The sequence below is a fragment of the Tenrec ecaudatus genome, chromosome 10, assembly GCF_050624435.1.
Source record: "Tenrec ecaudatus isolate mTenEca1 chromosome 10, mTenEca1.hap1, whole genome shotgun sequence".
Lineage (NCBI taxonomy): Eukaryota > Metazoa > Chordata > Mammalia > Afrosoricida > Tenrecidae > Tenrec > Tenrec ecaudatus.
The window spans coordinates 7675275-7695385 of record NC_134539.1 but is presented as its reverse complement, the minus strand read 5'-3'; the positions used below and the strand labels follow the sequence as shown (position 1 = coordinate 7695385).

Sequence of the window (20111 nt, the reverse complement as noted above, 5' to 3'; positions counted from 1 at the left end):
GCAATGTGATGCTCTTTCTTTAAGGGCATTTTCTCCTCAGAATGCCCAGCGATCAGTAGGAGGAAGAGGCTCCACTGCCCAGACTGTATGGCTCTCCCTAATACTCAGCACAGGGCAGGGAGCGTAGTAGATGTGCAGTTAATCTGAATGTTGGCAAATGGAATGATCTCTGCAAGCTAGGTCTGATCACGCGGGTCTGCAGGCTGTGTGCATTGCTGTCCTCTTCCCTAGACCACGAGTTCCTTGTGACTACTAGCCCTGTCTTAGTCACCTCTACATTTCCAGTACCTGACATTGTTGCTGGCTGATGTCAGGGTATTCATTAACTAGTTTTTGGAGTAAATGAATAAAGGAGTATAAAATTCCTTTGAAATAAATACACATCAAGAGATTTGTTGGTGAGTTTGGAATGAAGAAAGCTCGACGGCTTTTCATTTTCTTTTCAACATGGAAATAGCTTTATTAATTTTTCAGATGATCAAAGCAATCCTTATTCACTGTAATGCAGTCAGGGATACAAACATATATCAAGATGCAAAGGAAAATTGTCCACAGTGCTCCTCCCGCCCCATTACTGTTGTGAGCTGCTCTCCCCGACGGCACCCTGTACCTGAGTAGAGTGGCTCTGTAGGGTTTTCAAGGCTGTGAAGAAAATCCCCGGGCTCTTCTTTGACGTGTTCCTCATGAGGGTATTTCGGAGTTTATTTTTAAGACAGCTGTTCTAATCTAAAGCAAGGGAGCTAGGCTCTCAATAGGGTTTGAAGCTGGTAGGAGAAATGCAAACACAGGCACTTCATCCAAGCAACATTATCAGCTCAGGGCAGTCTCCCGAGGAAGACCTGCACCACGTACTGGCATGGAAAGCACACCTTGATGGTGGTGGTGGTGGTGGTGGTGGTGGTAGCGGGTAGGACCTGGAAATGCTACCAAGGGATCCAGGAGAGAGAAATCCAAAGGGATCGGGGTAGAGGAATCAGAATCACCAATTCACCGTCTTTTCCTCCTGCCACTTTTAAAGTCTTCCTCTTTGGCCTCATGCTCTTCTCATCTTTGTCAGAGGTTAACTGCTCTATATTGAGCGTCACCTACTAGAGGGCTTCGAAAATTTCATGGAATGAATCCTATTTTCATTTCAATTTTCCACGAACTTTTTGAAGCCCCCTTCATGTATGACTGAAGTAGGAAGAAGGGACGAAGAGTTGAAGACCCTAATATGTCCCCTGAAAAGAGGCTTGTGTCCTCTTAACCATCATCCTGCTTACATCTCATTGCCCAGACCTCTGTGCGCAATTGTGACCACTCTGGATGCATGGGAAGCGAGAAGTCGTGTCTTTCTAATTGGGCATATGTTAGACCGGGTGGACTAGAGAAACAAATCCAGTGACACTCATATGTAAAGAAAGAGCTTTATATCCAGAAGTGATTATATAAGGCTGATACTTGTCCCTAAGTCCCATGTGCAGCCATGTGCACCGATGAGAATGCAGGAAGGTCAAAGGCCAGTGGGTGCAGTCATGTGGATCCAAGGTCAGTGGAAACACGGCAGAGCTCCAGCAGCTCTCAGGGTGGCCAGCAAGCAGGAAGGTCAAGGCAGAGAGAGAAATAGAGCCCAGCCTCCAGAGAGCTGTAGACAGGCTAAACTCCACTCAGATCTTCTTCCAGGTGCCATGTTGGCATAAACGTTCCTAACTAGCACAGGGCACATCACTGCCCTGTACAAGATGAGGTGCGGCGACAGGAAGTAGGGCGGTGGGGATGTATACTGGGCGGACAGCTCCAGTATTTTGGACCACCCGGTTTTTCAGAGAAGAAACAGAGGTTGCGTGGGGTTACAAAATTGGCAGAAAGCAGAGATTCGTGCATTCTCCTCCTCAGAATGTGCTCCACGCCAAGAACTGTCATTGTTCTTGGACAAATGTTTCCTCGGCTTGGCACCTGATTAGGAAGTAGATCGTCAGTGCTCCCCGTACCCACGAGCTTTCCCTTTCTCGCACCCATTCCCGAGATTCTCAACTCTACTAGCCCCAGCCATGACAATGAAGGGAGGCGTTAACTTGACCCCCAGAAAGGGTGTGGAGTAGATGTGTGTGGGTACTCAGGTAAAGGGATAGAGATTTCAGCCCAGTTTGTTTTCCTGATGACAGGCTGCGCCGATTGTGTTCTGCTGAGCTGGAGTCTGCATCTGAGTCGTACATGTGTGAGTTCCCAGGGACAGGGCCATAGGGGCTCGAGAATCTTTGGTGCTTTGACAATAATGCCCACTGAATAGGCAGCATGCATTTCTAAATAACTTCTCGAAGATGAGGTTTCAGAGCTTGGAGGGGAGACAGCGTTTTAATGTAAGCCTGCCCAGACACCATTGGAATACTCCAGCTGAATATTTCTCCCCATTGTGGAATTTTTAGCAGAACGAATCCTGTTTGAGGAACAAAAACTGGAATTGTGATTTCTTGGTTTTGTGTGTGTGTGTTTCAGAAGTAGGGGCTATGAGTCATTCTTTTGAGATGAAGTCAAACTGCTGTATTCTAACTAGATCTGAATTTTTCTGTCCAATTTTCCCTTGACTCTTACCTCCTACTTAGCTTGGAATCACACAAAAAATATTGGACAAATGATCTAGTCCCACTATTAATGCGGAATTCACGGGTGCACAGTTTCATTTTCAAATGTCAGAATTTTGAGTCATTTTGCGATGAAATCATTATGGTATCACATACTCTTGAAAATTGTTTATTTAAGAATATAAATAATACAATGCATATATTTGATTACATCATGACAATTATTTTAAGTCTGTCATCCAGATGTACATGGTCAACATCCAATATTCTTCATGGGGAATGGATTCGATTATTCATTTTTTTCCCTCTATAATGTAACAATTGACAAAACAATGAAACCAAAGTATATTGGTCTAACAGGGAATGACTTAGTCTTTTTTCTTGCACAACACCAGAAAACGTGCCCAACAAATTAGAAACCAAAAAGCCCACACTTCCATGAAAGGTCACCCTTCTTAAAAACCTTTGTCACCATTTATTGGGAAAAACTGTAGTGGTAATTGCTGTGACTTTAAAATAAGCAACATACACCCCAATTAGTAGTAGAGCATTGGTATATGGTTGAGTATATATTTTGCTGCCTTAGTAACTGTAAGACACAACGATGCTCAATACAAATATCATTATCCATAGGTGGATTAATTTTCTACAATACCAAGTAGATGAAGCAAGATAAAGATGCTGGCATCTGGAGGCCAGGTGATAGAGAAGGGGAGCACGAGGCCTGGGAAAGCTATGCCGAGGACATAGTTGGTCAGAAGTCAAGGCACAGAAGTCATATAGCTGTGCCCCAGTAGGCAGGCTCATCCGGAAGCTAGACAGTCAAGAGACTTGGTGTACACTTTGGAAGTAAGGAGTTGAAGAAATTCTGCTCCCAGGGACAATGAGTAGATTGAACAGACTGCTGGCAGAGAGGGTCAGCGACATGGGGTTGTCACAGACGTGGTGTTAGCTAGATGTGAGAAATAAAACGTCACTGCTGTGTCTCATCTGGATCTAGGCAGCTAGAAAGCCTTTGCCTCACTGTGCACTATGTTAGAATCACTTCCGTAGCCGCTCTCCTGGTGTACTGCGTTAAAGCAAAACAAAAGCCTGTCTGTTATGCATTTACAGTGAGCGTACATGTCTGACTGAGCTGCATCGTAGGCCAGTACAAGTTGCTTATGCTTCAATTCAAAATATAAAAAATCAGAAATGTGACACGTGCAACAATCAGGGACAAAATGGTCCGTTGGATTTCTTTCTCTTTCCGTTTTGCTCCTCCTTGCCTGACTCAGTGTTTGAACTTCGTGTTCAGAACCAGGGAAAACTCTCCCTGAAAGGTTCTGGAATATGGGTGTCCATCCAAAGCGTGACTCGGGCCTCTGCCCCTTTCCCAGAAGCCTGGGGTCTCCAGCAGTTCCTGGGCCTAAGCCGCATGAAAGGATGCTTAGACTGGACCTTCTGAAGAACATCTGCTCATTTCATTACAGAACCCCTAGACAAGATGCAGATACGTGTGTTGAAGGTACAGAGGGACATAAGCAGCAGAATGGAAAGCTGGGGCGTCAGAGAAGAGGGAGGTGGGGGTAGGAACGCATTCCATAGCTGAGAGCGCTCCCTCTCCCCTAGATGCTGCCCATCTTCTATCTGTATCTCGTTTCCACTGGTAGATGGTTGGGGCACGCAACTCAGGATCCACAGCTTTCCAAATTCACCGGCGCTTAACTGAGCTTAAACATAATGTTCGAACAGGATGAAGGGTCCTGTGCTGGCACGAGCTTAAGACGATTATCGATGGCACCTATGTACATTCCAGGGTTGCTCTTACATTCAAACGAATAATATTCGGAGCTCTTCTGATCCAGGACAAACAAGATCTGCTCTGGCAACAGCTGTGTCATTTCCTGAAACTGAGGACACGAGAGAGAACGTAAGCTTGTGAACGGTCTGGCGTCAACGTCCTCTCCCTGTGTGGAAACCAAAGGAGGGCCAGCTGGGTATGCATTGGTTCCCACGGTCTGCTTCCTGAGTGCCAGTGGGCAGGGAGGAAGAAGGGACAAAGGCAGGAGGATGTGAAGCACCGAGAGCCAATAGGCGTCTTGTGAGTGGCAGTATGGCTGAGAGGACTGGATCTGGATGCAGCCCTTTTGAATTTGTACACCTCTTTTTCATTGGTTTCCTGGTAGGAAAGTGTGTTAAACATTGCACTAACAGCGAGGTTGGCAGTTCAAACCTACCAGTCTCCCTTTTCCCCATGGGAGAAAGATGTGGCCGTCTGCTGCCGCCATCCGAAGCAGTTCTGTAGGGTCAATCTGAGTGGAACACCACGCCAGGGCAGCGGGTCTTATATAGCAATGCTTCCCAAATGCCTATGTGCGTGCGAGCCACCCGGAGAAATGTTAAAATGCCCACTCTGTTTCAGTTGAAGTGAGCCAGAGACTCTCAGGTGAAGGGGTGTATGTGGGTGGGGGGGGGTCAGGGTGGGGGAGGGTAGCATCAAACTCATTGTAGTGAAATTGTATAGACTTTCTCCTGACTTTTCTCATACCAGAAACCAGTTACTTGCCACAATGGATTACATTGTATGCTCAATAACACAAATAAAATGACTTCTTCCAACTATCCCAAGCATCCAAGTCTGCACTGGGGGCCGGATGGGTGGAGTTGGCCACGAGCATTATGGATATACCTTTTTTTAAAAAAAATGATATTATTGGGGGCTCTTACAGCTCTTTTAACAATCCATCCATTGTACCAAGCACATTTGTACATAGGTTGCCATCATCATTTTCAAAACATTTTCTTTCTACTTGAGCCCTTGGTATCAGCTCCTCTTTCAGACATACCTTCCTTACGTACACAGAGAACCCCTGGCAGTCGGCATGCAGGGCGCAAGCATTGTCACTTGAAAGATGCAGGCTTACCAAATACTTCTTAGACCCTGGTAATAAAAATATACATCTATAAATCCACAATTGTAACTCATTTTAATTTAAACATAGATGACACCCCGGACAAGAGTCCAAGATGTCCCTTGAAATAAATATTTCATTCACCAACACATCTCTTAGAAATATTTGCACCCAGATAAAACTAAAGGGCCATTAAGTAGGGATGTCAAAACCCCTTGAAGGCACGAGTGTGAGTTTTCTTGCGTTCTTTCTATTGGAGCCCCGCGACTCCAAGGGGCACCTTCCTGACCGTCAGCTTTGCGGTCTCCAAGTGAGAGCCCCTAACGATGCCCTTCCAATACCTTGCTCCTCCTTGTGTTCAGAAGGGAGCCCTGGGATGGTCACGAATCAGGCTGCTGCCAACAAGGACCCAAGGACAGCAGGTCAGGACCACCAGCTGTCCCTCAGGAGAAAGACGTTCTGTTCCTGTAAACAGTTACAGGTGTGCCGGACAACCAGTGCCCAGCTGCATACGGATTTATTCTGCACACGTGAATAACTCAGGTATTGCGATAAGTAGTTGGTCTACACTGGTTCAATTTTCCTCTCTTAGCGGTGTTTTAAAAATTAGGACCATGGGCTTCTCAATGACACTATTAACAGAAGACCTTATGCTCTAGGGAGGTGGTCGGTAAGATTCTGTGCCACATGTCCCCACTCAGTACTCGCCCTCGTGAAGAAAACCCAGGAGATAGGGTGAAGAAGTCAGGTGATGCACCGCTGTTAGATAGGACAGAGCCGGGGCCTCAAAGGATTGTTTCCAAGCAAGTGGCCATCTAAGTGAGATGTCAGCTCAATTAAGTCCACATGGAATAAGAAGCACACCGACATCTGTGACCCAAGAACTGTCCATTAGATCATCTAAATTAGAAGGGGGAACCGGATCAGAGCTTAAATGGTGAGATTCTGGTGTGCAGAACACTATGGGTACCAGTGGAAGCCCAAAACACACAAGGACTAAGCCTCTGGTGTCCCTCCTCTAACCATAATTGAGAGGTGGGAATAACCTGGTTATCACAGAGAACTTGAGAGATGACGAGAATAGACTTCATGTATACTTTGGGCTTGATCTGTTTTCAATATTTTCTGTGTGCTTTCCCCCCACCCCCTCACATTGGGGTTTGTCTCTGAAGTATTTTGTCATTGGGGGTAGCCTTCATGAATCTTTGTTATGTGTTTTTCTTGGTTTCAGTATGTGAAACCCAGGATTGATGAACCTGTAGAGACAACAATGAGAATAAGGCTTCCTGGGGGGGGGGGGTGCGATGTATGGGGGAGTGGTCAAGGGGAGCTGGGAACAAGGAGTTCAAGAAGGAGGAAAATGTTTTGAAACCAATTGTGGTAGCGATTGCACATGATTGCTTGATGTAACTGAACTATGGAGTGGTATGATGTCGATCAGCTCCTAATAAAATGGTTTGGGAGGGAACAAAAGAGGTACAGTCTTGGAAACCCATAGGAGCAGTTCTACCCTGCCCTATAGAGTCACTGTGAGTCAGGTCGACTCGATGGCAGTGAGTTTGAGGGCATTTTCCTCTTGTATGAATAATAATATAGAACCTTGTCCAGCCTGTCTTCTTGCAACTGAGTGTAGCCACGTGGCAAGGTTCTAACAGGAGTGAGAAGAGCAGACGTGTCAGGTGCACATTTCTCATGGTACCTTAAAAAGAAATGTGCATGCCATCTTTCTCTGCCTTGCTGCGTGGGACGTGGGCTCATGAGTTCTCTGGAACCGTGGAGATGTTGGCAGATGCACAAGATGAATCTACTGGACATGCTGTTGAGCGGAATTGCCCTTCAAACTAAGGTGAATATCAGGGTCTATCTAGTTAAAGCCACCATTATCTGGATCTCTTTCACGTAGCCAAAAGAGCAAACACAGCTGTCTTGGAAGGAGATAGCCAGAATGCTACCGAGAGGCAAGGATAGTGAGACTTTGAGCTCGTGTACTTCGGACATGTTGTCAGGAGAGACCGGCCCCTTCTCCGTGGACAGTGACAACAGGGAGGCCCTCAGCAGGGTGAGGGACACTGCACCTGCAACAATGGCTCAGGCCTGAGTGGTGCTTCCCAGGGTGGCTGTGAGTCAGAGCCGACTTCAATGGCACCCAACGGCACCCCTGGCCTGAGAAACGGATGAGCTGCAGTAAATCCTCCAAGATGACCCAGGTTCCTTGTGAGTCTGGCTTAGAGAGGATGTTCTGAGGTGTTAATGCCGGCCTGCTTTCTTCATGACTGCTTTTGGATTTATCTTTACCCTAGATGTGAGCACTACTGCTACCCAACCCTCCAAATTACCTGGTGCGCCGGCTGAGATGTCCGACTTGTAGTAACAAATTACCACTTTATCTGAAAGAGAATCCATAAAATTCCTTTGTTGAGATCTAGTATTTGTGTTAGAGGTTTCAGTTTCAACATATATACGTCACTAGGAAGCATCCTGTTTTATCTATACTAATAAAAGAAAACGTTTAGTTTTGAGAATGGTCTCACAAATAGATGCATCTACTCTGACCAGTTTCCAAATAGAGTTGTTGATAAGAGATGTGAACCATTGCCGTTAGAATCCGTATACACTTTGATGAGAGGCAGTCCTTGAGCCAGAATGGACTCCGTGACAGTGGGTCGGCAGTGGGAAGAGATTGTACTTTGATGAGACTGATCCGGCTAGAAAAATCTAGTGGATAACTAAGCAATAGCTGATGTATATGTGATTCCTTTTACAAATAAGAAATCACTTTTCAATATCATCATTCTTCCCTGATGAAGCATAATTACTAGCCTTCAGAACTCAATTCAGTGATGTTCAGGTAACTTCTTCCAATGAATTGGGGTTACCATCAGTATGAAATCACGTTGTTGGACCTGGGTTAATTCTTTTTTTGGTTTGAGATTATATATATGTTTGTGTGTGTGTGTGTGTGTGTGTGTGTGTGTGTACACCAATCATCATATCATTACAGACAAAAGGAAATGTTTTACCTTTCGTTAGCTGTTCTTCAATTTTTCCTTTTTCTTCAATGTAGATGCCAAAAACCCCACCTTCCTCAGCAAACGTGACGAACTGGTTGTTGAACGTGATCAAAGAAGCGCGTTTTGTGTCAACAAGTGCATCTCCTGCCATTAAGAAGTTAAAAAAGCGGGTCTACATGAACAAGGCTTTGGGAAAGCTCATTAGTGCAACCCTTCCTCAAAAGACTTTTGTTTCATGCTCCCCACTTGATCTGCGTTTTCATTGCTGGTAGCAATCCCCCTTCCTCCTTCCGAAGGCAGATGAAGCCTTTGGCCCAAGTGCTCCCCAGCCCCAAGGCTGAGGTGGGGAAGCAGAGTGGGATAGTGGCGGCAACCCCTCCCTGAAGGCATTGGGAGGCCATGGTAAAGCGGGGCTGGTGGGTAGGGAGAAGCTGGAGGTGGGACAGACTTTGCCTGAGGAAACCTACTTCCTTGTCTTGACTCGTCATGGTTGAGGACTGTGGACAAGAAGAGACTATTTTCATCAACAGGGGTTTCGTCAGTGACAGCATCAAGTGGGAACTCCTTCCAACTCCTTCCATCCTCTTACTAAATAGCAGGACACCATGATGCAACACTGCTCATTTTTTTAATGTCACATCAGAAGTAGAAAGTGGTCATCTTCGTGTAGCTTGATGAAATAGGACTAGAGCAGATTTAAAGGCTACCTACATGGGACCTGGAGGTGGACATGTTCACAAATTGTTTCCCATTACAGAATTAAGCCAAGAAAAACCATTTATGAAATATTTAGGAGAGCGTGACATGTTGGGCTTCTTAAAACCAACTTCTAAGCTTAAACGATTACAAACTATTTGGCAGGTAAGAAACTTCAGGAGTGTCAGGGATCTTAAATTATTTCCATCAAGGAATCATGCTTGAAGGGCAGCCTGGGTGACCCCTTTGGTCCTTGAAAGTTACTTGACTGATCAACTTTGAATTATGTCTGTGCTAAAATGCAAAACCACTTCCACAACTCGTCAAAATGTGTAGGAGTTAGGATTGGAATTTTAAAACTTAACCACTCTCGCTGTTGGAACTTTCTTGGGTTGATGTGTTTTAGTTTATCCGATGGGAAATACATCCCCACCCCATCCCCACACACAGGAATAATAGGGACGGGATTTGAATCCCTAGCAAGCATTTCAAAATAAGATGAGGTGCTGAGCGAATTTCACTTACTGTGAGAGCAGCTACCCCTCCTGCTACTTTGTATAGCACTACCAGGCCTGTCAGAAGCTTGGCGGGGGCTTGTAAAGCCTGGGGCTGCTGCCTGGAGTGACACCTGTCAGGGCCCTGCATCTGACCCCCCTGCCCACTCACTCTGAGTCCTGGGACCAGCCACACTTGTGTTTTCACATGCTTGTGCCATAGATCTACTAAAGGAGGCTCTGGGTAATATAGGCCGGTGGAAAGGGATTTCCAGACTCTTCATAGATGGTTGGTGGTAACCGGAGACTCCCAGCAGTTGCATTTTGGGCTTGTCACCTACAGGACAGGAGAGAGAGCAGAGGTGGACAGTCAGTAGTCTTCAGTCCATACAGACTGCCTTCTGAGAATTCCCAGTTGAAGTTACTTGCTGCCAGGAGCAACTGACCACAGGGCTGTGGCCACCCCAAGGCCTGAAGGGGGTCACTGTCTCTTGGCATACTTCCAAATTAGTAAGAGACTAGGGAGAAGAAAACTAGTCAGCCACAGCCTTAACATGAAAAACTCAAGCACCATGAATTATCTAGTATACTTTTCTTTAAATTAAAAAAAATCGCTTAAAAGGCCTATGAGGGGTGGAAAGCTGCTTCTAGAGTGGCCATGGCATCCGCAGTTTGACGGCTTATGTTCTTTCCAGTCATTACAGGAAAGGGGGAAAAAGCACACCCACGTAATCGCCTAAGAGCCATTTCACCATTGCTCTTTCTTTTACAAAAACCCATGCCGCCGTGCATCTGGCAAGAAATCCCACTCCTGGCACCAAATGCAGCAGTGGCACAGAGGCCATGTCTGACGTTGTTGTCTGGCCAGGCAAGGGGGATATGCGGAGGGGACACAGCTTGAAGACTATCACCAATTCCCCTGAGTTGGTGCACGTACAAATTGTGTAATTGGTGAACATTCTGCTGTGTATCTTCTTATCAACAACAAAAACAAAATCAGAAAATAAAAATGAATTGCCATGAAACGCACACTTCTTACGTCTTTCTGAGGACATCCTTTTGATGGTTTCATTCCTGAAGTAATAGTCGTTCTTTATGATAAGGCCAGAGCGCAGCTTCATACTGTACATGTGGCGTACTCCGCTGGTATTCTGTTGGCATTCTAAAACAATTGGAAAATTGGGATCCTGTTTTATTCTTTCAACTCTTATTCTTTATCATATTCTGTGTATTGCAGACCAAGAAAACAAGGACGGGTTCAGAGCCTATCACCAGAAACCCCTGGGGTAAGTTGTGTTTCAAAATTTAGAGTTTAAAATTTTTTATGCTAGAACTGTAAATGAGGAGTATTTGGTATTATGGAAAGTTGATGGGAAAAAAAGTTGAAAGATAATGGAATTTTCCCACAAATGTCTCAATGCTTCCATGTCTATGGCAGAAATGGGGGCAGCAGTACTCCACTTGAAATTTTAAAAAATTAACAGCATTATCCTGGTATGTACAACAATGTCCACAAAGTGAAATAAAGACCTCATGTCCTGTTCAGGTCAGGGTTTAACTGTCACCTGAATTTGGGCTTTATTTTGCTGATAAGTTATGAACATTTGGGATTTTTAGAACATATTTTTATCATTATGTATAATGAATTGTGGAGTAATGCCCAACTTATACCACTTTTTACTTAACCAAGAAGGGGGCAGATCTACATTTGTTTTCACGCACACAGAATATACTTTTAATCATTTTGGAGAAATAGGTGCAGGCTATAAAGTTATTGGTATTAAAAATTGCTGCCATTTAATTTCACTTAAACCTTAAAATGAACTTATATGGTAGATACTATTTTCTCCATTTTACAGGTAGTGAACTGAGGTTCTTTGGCTTTATGACCCTGGGAAGTCATGACACTTTCCCAAGGTCACGGGGCTGGTTGTGATCAGGCATGTCGAATATCAAAGCTAATAGAGTGCTCCATTCGAAGGATTATTAGAGTGTAAATTCAAAGCAACGAGTTGAATTTTAAAATGCTAGTCTGTTCTTGAGCAATTCTTCTTTTGACTAGCCAAAGGGGTGGGGGGAACACACAAACACAAGAACATACAGAATCTCAAGTAGAAAAATTAAATTTACTCCTTGAAAATCATAAAATGTCTATCAAGTCAAATTGAAAAACATAGCATTAAAATCATTGGATGGTTATTCCCCAAATTATAGTCAATGAGTCCTAGTGCAATGTATATAAGATAGCTAAATTTCAATTAGATAAAATCGTAATTATTAACATGATACATACATCCATCATTTTATGACAAAATGATGGTGCTAAACAATGCCATTCTCCAGGTACAAATCTTCAATGGCTCCCTGCTGAGCCCAGTATAAAGTGCAAGCCCCTTCCCTGGGCCAGAGATATAGTCTGTGGGCAGGCTCAGGCTAAAAGTTGTGACTTCTATCCAGTCCAGCCAACTAGTGCCAGGCAGGAATATGGCCCAGGGTGACTAGACTAGATTTCTCAAGAAAAATTATGCATTCAGGTTTTGGTGAAAATGTTATTCACTTATAAGAAATGACATCAATAAAACTACTCAGGACGAATGAAAAACTTCATCCTGATAAACCTGCCTCAACACTCCCCTACAGTGTCCTTGGCCTGGCTCGGGAATGGCTTACTGGCACAGGAGAAAGGAGGTGGGCATGTGCTGGCAGAGGTGGGTTTGGTTTTCCCAGATCATGAAGTCTTCCATCTGTCAATCCAAAGCTGATCTGCAGGAGCCCACGAGCACTTAGGCCATGTAACTGTCTGGATACCTGCTGCAGGCAGGATTCTGTGGCTTTGTGAGCTGTGGAATGTGCCAGGTAGCCCAAGGGATTCACAGTTAAACCAGACTTCTTCCCTTGTCGCTCAGAGTCCAGAGCAGAAGTTTATTTAGAAAACTAAAGATGTGGCATTTCTTGCACCTGAATTTGAAGATGCAGGTCATACATAACCTGTTCCAGACCTCCAAGGTATTCAATGAGGGTTTGGGGCCAACCGTGTTGAATAAATTGCCATTTCAGTGTTAAGCGAGCCAGCATCGTTGTAGGGGACGAACTGCTGGGAGATGAAACTCGTGCCATTGCATCCTAGGGCTACCTGCAGGCGACTTGGGAATTGTCCGTATCATGCCTCCTCCCCTCGTAGGGTAGATAAGCGGCGAGGACCATGGCACGCGTCAAAGAAGAGCTACGTGGGAGCATGTGCACCAGTGCGGGAGTAGGTTTAACTCTGGCATTCTAGAAACTGTAAAACAGCCCACATCACTTCCGCTGACCATTTTGACTCAGCTACTGGTAGGACAAAGTTGGATTTAACTGTGGTTTCCTGTGATTTAACCATGGTTAAGACACCACAGTCTAATTAGTCTAATTTCCTGGCTACCAAAGAACAGCATAGGTGGACAAGGTTCAGGGAGGACAGAAGGGGACCAGAATGATGTTCTTTGGCACAACTTTCTCATTTCAACTCACAGATGTTTGGGAACACAGAGAGGAGCCCAAGGATAGGGGTGTGCCGGTGTCTCACAGTCCAGCCTCCCTCCTCGTCCCCTCCGTCCCCTCCAGTCTGCCCACACTTGATCAGCTCTCGTCTTGGGTTACTGCTCCCATATGGAAAACTCAAGTACACATTTTCGTGATTATGTCTCAGGGTAGGCAAGTGCAAGGAGAAAAGCAGTGGATGGCCCTTCATCTCTAAGCTATGACTGCCGCCTGACTTTGTTTATCCTCCAACTTTCTACAAACAGGGGGAGCGCTGCACCTGGACAGACTTGAGAGGCCAATTCTGCTGTTCTGGGAGCCTGGACTGGTCTCCTGTCCCCCCGTGATATCAGAAGTGACATGTAAAGACTATACCCTTGATCTGGCACAGGTTTGTGAAATTTGGAGGAGGTGTGAGGAGGGAGCTACAAGGGACTTTATGAAGTTGATATTACATAGCTCCCTATGAGCAGGGTTAAATGATCTGACCCATGCTCATTTTATGATCCTCCAAACAAGCTGTACATCTTCCATGTCACAGGTTGTTGTTATCTTACACATTCTGTAGCTATCCCTTTCCGTGTCAACCCTTGTGGCTTTGGATCAGGTGGCAAGTGTGAACATAGGAAAGATAAAGAGTTGATAATGGCTTAAAAAATTACTGTGTTCATCAAGAATGATGAAGGCCTTACTTCTCTGCATGCGTTGGTTTGCTGGTAGCTTGCCCAGTGTGCTCAGGTTGGCTGTGGACTTACGGATGGTTGAATACTTCATCTTTGACATCATAGTTCACGCTTCTATGGAATACAAAGGAAATAATCCATCAATTGTCTTGAAACAAACAGAGGCAGTCGTGGGTAACTCATCGTCATACTGATACCATAACCACAGAGAGAAATGATGATTTCAGTAACATTTGGCTTACACAATACATCCCCACTGTGGAATATCATCAGAGAAGGAAGACAACTGCCAAGATATTTTAAATCTTGGTCAGTGGTTTCTTTTGGTGGCAGTGTGAGTGCCTGGCTTGGAGGACTCATTGAGAGATCAACTTCAGGCTCCTTTATCTGTGTCCCTCGACAGCCCTGTAGAGTCTGAGATTCCAAGTTCTTCCTGTCTTACATGAAGGCTACCCATTGACGGTCAGAGTCCGTACTTCACCCCCTCGATCTTCCCATAAAAATGGATATTATTCTCATGCACCTTGAAATCCTCCATCAATTTTTGCCTTCTTTCTGATTTGCTTACATTTATTGATCAAGAACGCTTTAAGCAGAACCTTTTAGACATGCCACAAGGGAGCAGACTGAGACTCTGTAATGTTATGCCTTGCCCAGGATCTCAAAAACAAAAGTGGGACCGACATTTAGTCTCATGACTTCCTCCCATAAACATACCCCCCCAAAATGCAGGAAGAAAATAATCCAAATTAGGAATTTGACTTCAGATGTTCAGCCTTAGTTCATACACAAGATAGTTATTCAATTGCTTTGTAAGAGTGAGCATCTGATAATGGTCACTGAGTGGTAATCTGAGAATGCATGATGAGGCGACGAGGTAACCCGAGGGTAGTTACATGTGAAACTTTACAGAGAGTAGTTCACATAGTGCCCTGCACACAATAGGTGCTCAGGGAACTCTGCTAAGAGCATGAAGACCGCATGGCTGCTTGTTGATTTTGTGTCTAGGTTTTCTTTGACCTCAGCATTCATCCTAGCTAGCCATTTCTCTGGATATTAACAAGTTGCATTAAATTGAGGGAAGGGTTTCCTCTCTGTCTCACCTCTCTCTCTGTATATATATATATATATATATATATATATATATATATATATATATAAAATGGTTATTTATTTTATTGAAAAAATGTTTTTTCTTTTAAAAATCATTTTATTGGGGGCTCCTACACCTCTTATCACAGCCCACCCATCCATCCATCCATTGTGTCAAGCGCATTTGTGCATTTGTTGCCATCATCATTCTCAAAACATTTGCTTTCCACCTCCTGGAAGTCCAACACCGATGCTAGCGCAAAGTTATTGATGATGCGCCGTCAAGAAATTGTGAATACTTTTGTTTAGTTGTTTGCAGTAAATTATTCGGTATTATACCCACCACCATCCTCCCCCCACCGGAGCCACCGTAGACTAGAGCACGCATAAACCTCTAAGCAAAGACCAGCTTGCACAGTGGAGCAGAGTAGGTCAGAAAGTGAAAATACTGCTGTTGGTGATGGGCTGACACAGAGGCAGTGACTTTCCCCGGGTTGCATGACAAGACCTGACCCTAACAGGAGCGATTTTCAAATCCTCTTCTGGAACACACAGCATTTTCTTCACACAGCCGATCAGCCTTGTACTGTCATCACGACACCACTTTTCTCACCATTTTCGAGACTTAGAACCTATTCTCCACTCTGCTGTTCTTCAGAAAGGGACAGTTCAGACTATCCAGCAAGGCAGACGTGCCTGGCTTCTCTGTAACGCTGCCTCTTCTAAGGGCGCGCACACAGAGCCCGCGCATGCTGGTTTGATACTCACCCGAGTCACAGAGCTGGAGGACTGGTCTCAGGCACCGAGGTTTCTGCTACGTTAGCTTGGTGGCAGTTAACATCAATCACGGTTGCTTTCCAAAATCACTTTTATATGTGTACATGCATGGATTAAGCAATATTGGGTGACAGCATTTGGTGGATGAAGCAATACAAATAGAGCTAGTTGAGTGAACTGGAACGTGTGGGAGCACGTCTTTTTCCTCCTCTAGACAGTCCTTATCAGAGCCTTTCCGTTTACGTGCCTTAGTTGTAGTGCATTTAAATGACTTCCATTTTGTCAATCATTAAGTCATATGAGATTTTATGATATTGAGCATACATAGCATTTATTGCTTAATAGAGAACATACAAGGATACAGATTGTTTCATTGCCTCTCTGTCCTATATAAAATTTAAAACGTGTTAAGTAATTTTCCCACTAAGAAAATTATATATAAGCAATTAGAAAACCTGTAGATGACATGAAACCCCTATATCATGAATTTGGAATTTCTTTTGTCTATTTATTGATACCACACACATACATACACACACACAAGCATACAAGCATCTCTTATTTGTCAAAAATAGAATCATACTGCAAGTATGATTTTGTAAGCTGCCTTTTCCATTTTTCAGTGATCTCATGAACACTTCCATCTGTCAACAACATTCTGTTTCAAGGAGCATTGTATGAGAGTATACCTTTCTGTCTCTAGCTGGTCTTCTACTGATGGGGACCATGACTGCTGCCCATGTTTTTGCTGTTCATTTTTCTGTGGGGGAAAATGCCAGGCCCCCACAACTAATCGCTGGCTCGATAGGCACAATTATACAGTATATATATGATATATATTATATATATCATATATATATATATGTCATTGAGAGCATGAGAGATAAAAGAGAGACTGAAATAATGGAGTCAAGCACATTTCATGGTAGAATGCTCACCTCAGCCCCGCTTGGTGCTCCACGTGGAGAGAGGGGGAGGGGAAGGAGGACAAGGGGAAAGGGAGCAGGATGGGGAGCAGGATGGGGAGAGGAAGGGGGAGCTGATGAGAAGCCAGGAGGGGAGCCTGAGAACTCTTTATTGCTAACCCAAGCTTATATACCTTTGGGGGGACATGCAAGCCCCCTAATTACAGGTGAAGACATATGTCACAGGAAGGGGTTGCACTATAGGTTATACAGCAATGAGAGGGGGACAATCTAGGGATATACACACAGTAAGAAGGGGATGGAATGGGGTATACATGTGACAAGAAGGGAGGATTCTAGATTCAGGATGGCAGCCTAATTTTGGATGTCACTGAGCTGGTTTGACCTGTTCTCGGGATCTCCATAAAAACCATTAGGTGTACACTCACCTTGCAGGGACCAAACTGATGGCTGCAAGCCTTTAGGGAGAAGTAGCCCCTTGTCCTGAACAGCAGGGAGCAGGCCTTACCTGTGGTAGGACCAGTCAGTAGTCTGGCAACTGACTGCCTCCAGGGAGGATGTCTCTAAGCATCTGACTTCCCGCCATCTGCTGGCAAATAGCCTCCAATGTTTGACATGCCTTTGGGGAAGGCAGAGCCGGGGAAAAGCCTCTTTATAATCCCACATTTTTCAAATATCACTAGGTTTGCACCTGTCAGCTGGTGTGTGTGTGTATGTGTGTGTGTTATGGCTCTGGGAAGACATTTGTAAGTTAATTGGCAGGATAAATCCCTGACAGCGAGATGGTTGGATCAAAGGGTACACACATTTTATGTTTTGCTAGTTACTGCCTACTTGACTTCCGGAAGGCTGGTATTAACTTATTGTTTTGTCAACACCTTTGTGATTGCTCTTTTCTTCACTCCCAGAGCCATCGGTGCTTATCAGCCTTTCAAATGTGGGACTTTTCAAAACGGTGGAAATCTTACTGGTTTGAATTTTCCTCCTTTAATTTAGTGAGCTTGGCATTCTTCTCAGAACAACCCAGTTGTGGTCTGTGTCTGTAGAGTACTGATATGTATGAATGAAACCTGTGCAAATTAATGAATTCGACCTTTGCCTGTGCGGTGTACTTCCATGGCCTGTCCTGTCCCCCCGCGCCTCCCCCTCCCCTCCTACCACCGCTAGTGTTAGCATGGGAGATTCTGTTCGCGACTCTTCTTGCCACCCAGCCATTTGCAAATATCACATTGTAAAATGCAATCCATGTTTTGAAAAGAATGTCTGGGTTTGTATACTGCATCAACCAACCTTCCCCCGGATGAGGGCAAGTGGGACCTCAGGGAAGAAGTGGGAAGGGGACTGTCACATTGAGGCAAGTACAACTAACGTCACTAAATGAAATGTGTACACGTTTGTGTGTGTGTGACACTGATGCGCTTTGTGAACTTTCACCCAAACCCCAATGGTTAAAAAACAAAGCAAAACAACCCTTCCCTTCTGTACAATCAAAGATACATTTACTCATGTTTCGAAAGTTTAAGTTTGAAGAGGAGGCATGCTGCGTCCTAAACCAGGGAGGCTTCTTGCTGCAGGAGGTGGGAGAGAGGGCATAGGAGGATATTTGACGCTTTGAGCCCGGGAGCGTCTCATCAGTGGCCTCGGTCTTCTCAGTCAGAGATGAGCAAGTCTGGAGCAGCTAGCTCCTTACCAAACCAGTCAGCGCACGCCCCTCAAGGGGAGGGAGACCATGGCGAACCCGTTACCACAGAATAGAGCTGTTCCCCAGCGTTTCCGACGGTGAAACTTTATGGAAGCAGCCACCTCATGGTTTTCCCACAGTGACTTGGGGTGGGGGTGAGGGGTTCCAACCGCTGACCTTGTCGTTAGCAGCCCAGGGCGTAACCCACTATGCCACCAGGGCTTCTTGAAAAGCTCCTTGTGATGCTCAGGCGCCCTGGAACTGTTTGTGACCCTTAGCAACCTCATGGGCAACTGAAGGGACTCTGCCGCCCTCACCATTATTCCTCTGCTCAAGGCCACTGTTGCAGCCACTGTGCTAGTCCATCTTGCCAAGGACCTTCCTCTTACTGCTGCCCTTTTACTTTCCCAAGCCTGATGTCTTTCTCCAGGGCTGCTCTCTCCCGGCCAGATGTCCAAAGTACGTGAGATAAACTCTCCCCGTTCTCTACTCTAGGGAGCATTCTGGTCACACTGCTGATTCTGTTGGCATTCCAGGATGCTTTCAATATTCTTCCCCAGCACATAATTCAAATGCACCAATCCTTCTTTGGTCTGGCTTTTTCAGTCTCCAACTTTCTCACGCCTACGAGGCAATTGAAAATACCATGGCTTGGGGCAGGCGCACCTTCGTCCTCAAAGTAACCTCTTGGTTTTCCCATGCTGTAAAGAGGTCTTGTGCAGCAGAGTTCATCAATGCACTCCCCTTAGAGAATATGAAGAAGTAGCGAGAGGTGCTTATGAAGATTACCGAGCCCTCTTAAGGGCATTGGCAGGGGTAGAATCGATTTCACCAAGTCACTTTCTTTTACAGCCTGGAAAAATCACATTCGAGGAACCAGTGGTATTAGAGAGAGCTTGACTTTGTCCTTGGCCAGGGCAGCACATTTATGTCATTTCCTTAGGAATGATGAGAAACATGGAACTGATGGACTGTCGGGTGAGGGCAGAAAAAGGAAGCCGGAGGCCTTTGGAGGGGCCAGATGCACCCAGAACCCCGAGGGAGAGCTGAGATTGAAGGCTCACAGGAGGAGGAGAGACGATGTTTGGCAAAAAACAGTGAGCATGGGAGGAGTAGGCGGAGGGGTGGGTGTTCGCAGGCAGGGGAATTCCAGCGCCCTCCCACGTGGAACTGAGAAGCTCTGAGACTAGTGGTCTGCAGAGGGGGGTTGGTGGGGAAGCTGTGGAAACCTGTGAACGCATTATCAGAACAGGCCTTAAGTCGCCAGCGGGACAGCTGAGGCTACAGGGAACAGGCAGGGGCTCGGCATCCCTGCTGACCATGTTGGAAAGAAATGAGCAACAGTAGTTGGGTCTAGGATGAGGGTAGGAAGGACAGCCGGAAATGTGTGCGGGTGGGGGTTGGTCCACAGCAAATGGCATCTATTTACATTAAGACAAAGAGGGGGGGGGGCTCCTGAAAGAAGATTTTCATCTGGCAAGAAGTAATATCTGAAGCCAGTTGGTTGTTCACCACTGAGCACCACCACCACCAAAAAGAGGTGCCACTGAGAGCTTCCAAGAGTTCATGGGAAATCCCAACAAAATGATAATGGAATTTCCCCACCAACACTTGAAGTTCCCCCGTCTAAATCATTTTCAAAGTTTCAAATGTATGTGTTGCTGCTTCAGCTTGAGAAGGTTTTCCAACAAATAGGTATTGAGTGTTCGCTATCTGCCAGGGACCCTGCACTGGGCAGAACCACCCAGGGGGCACTATGTGAAAATTCATTCCATTCTGT

General features: G+C 45.3%; 1 protein-coding gene across 2 annotated transcripts in view; it reads right to left on the bottom strand.

Annotated features, from left to right (window-relative positions):
* Positions 1-2762: 2762 nt before the first annotated feature.
* The window catches only part of IL33 (interleukin 33), a 41049-nt gene continuing 23700 nt past the window's right edge, over positions 2763-20111 (bottom strand). Inside the window, exons 2-8 of one of the 2 annotated variants that reach the window (XM_075558912.1) lie at positions 13865-13969; positions 10687-10818; positions 9829-9993; positions 8476-8610; positions 7792-7842; positions 5390-5484; positions 2763-4453 (exon numbers count right to left, since the gene is read on the bottom strand). In XM_075558912.1, the coding sequence (XP_075415027.1) occupies positions 4265-4453; positions 5390-5484; positions 7792-7842; positions 8476-8610; positions 9829-9993; positions 10687-10818; positions 13865-13958 (861 nt within the window). In that variant the 5' untranslated portion in view covers positions 13959-13969 and the 3' untranslated portion in view covers positions 2763-4264. The remainder of the gene's footprint in view (positions 4454-5389; positions 5485-7791; positions 7843-8475; positions 8611-9828; positions 9994-10686; positions 10819-13864; positions 13970-20111) is intronic. The other variant, XM_075558913.1, reaches the window with a different exon arrangement.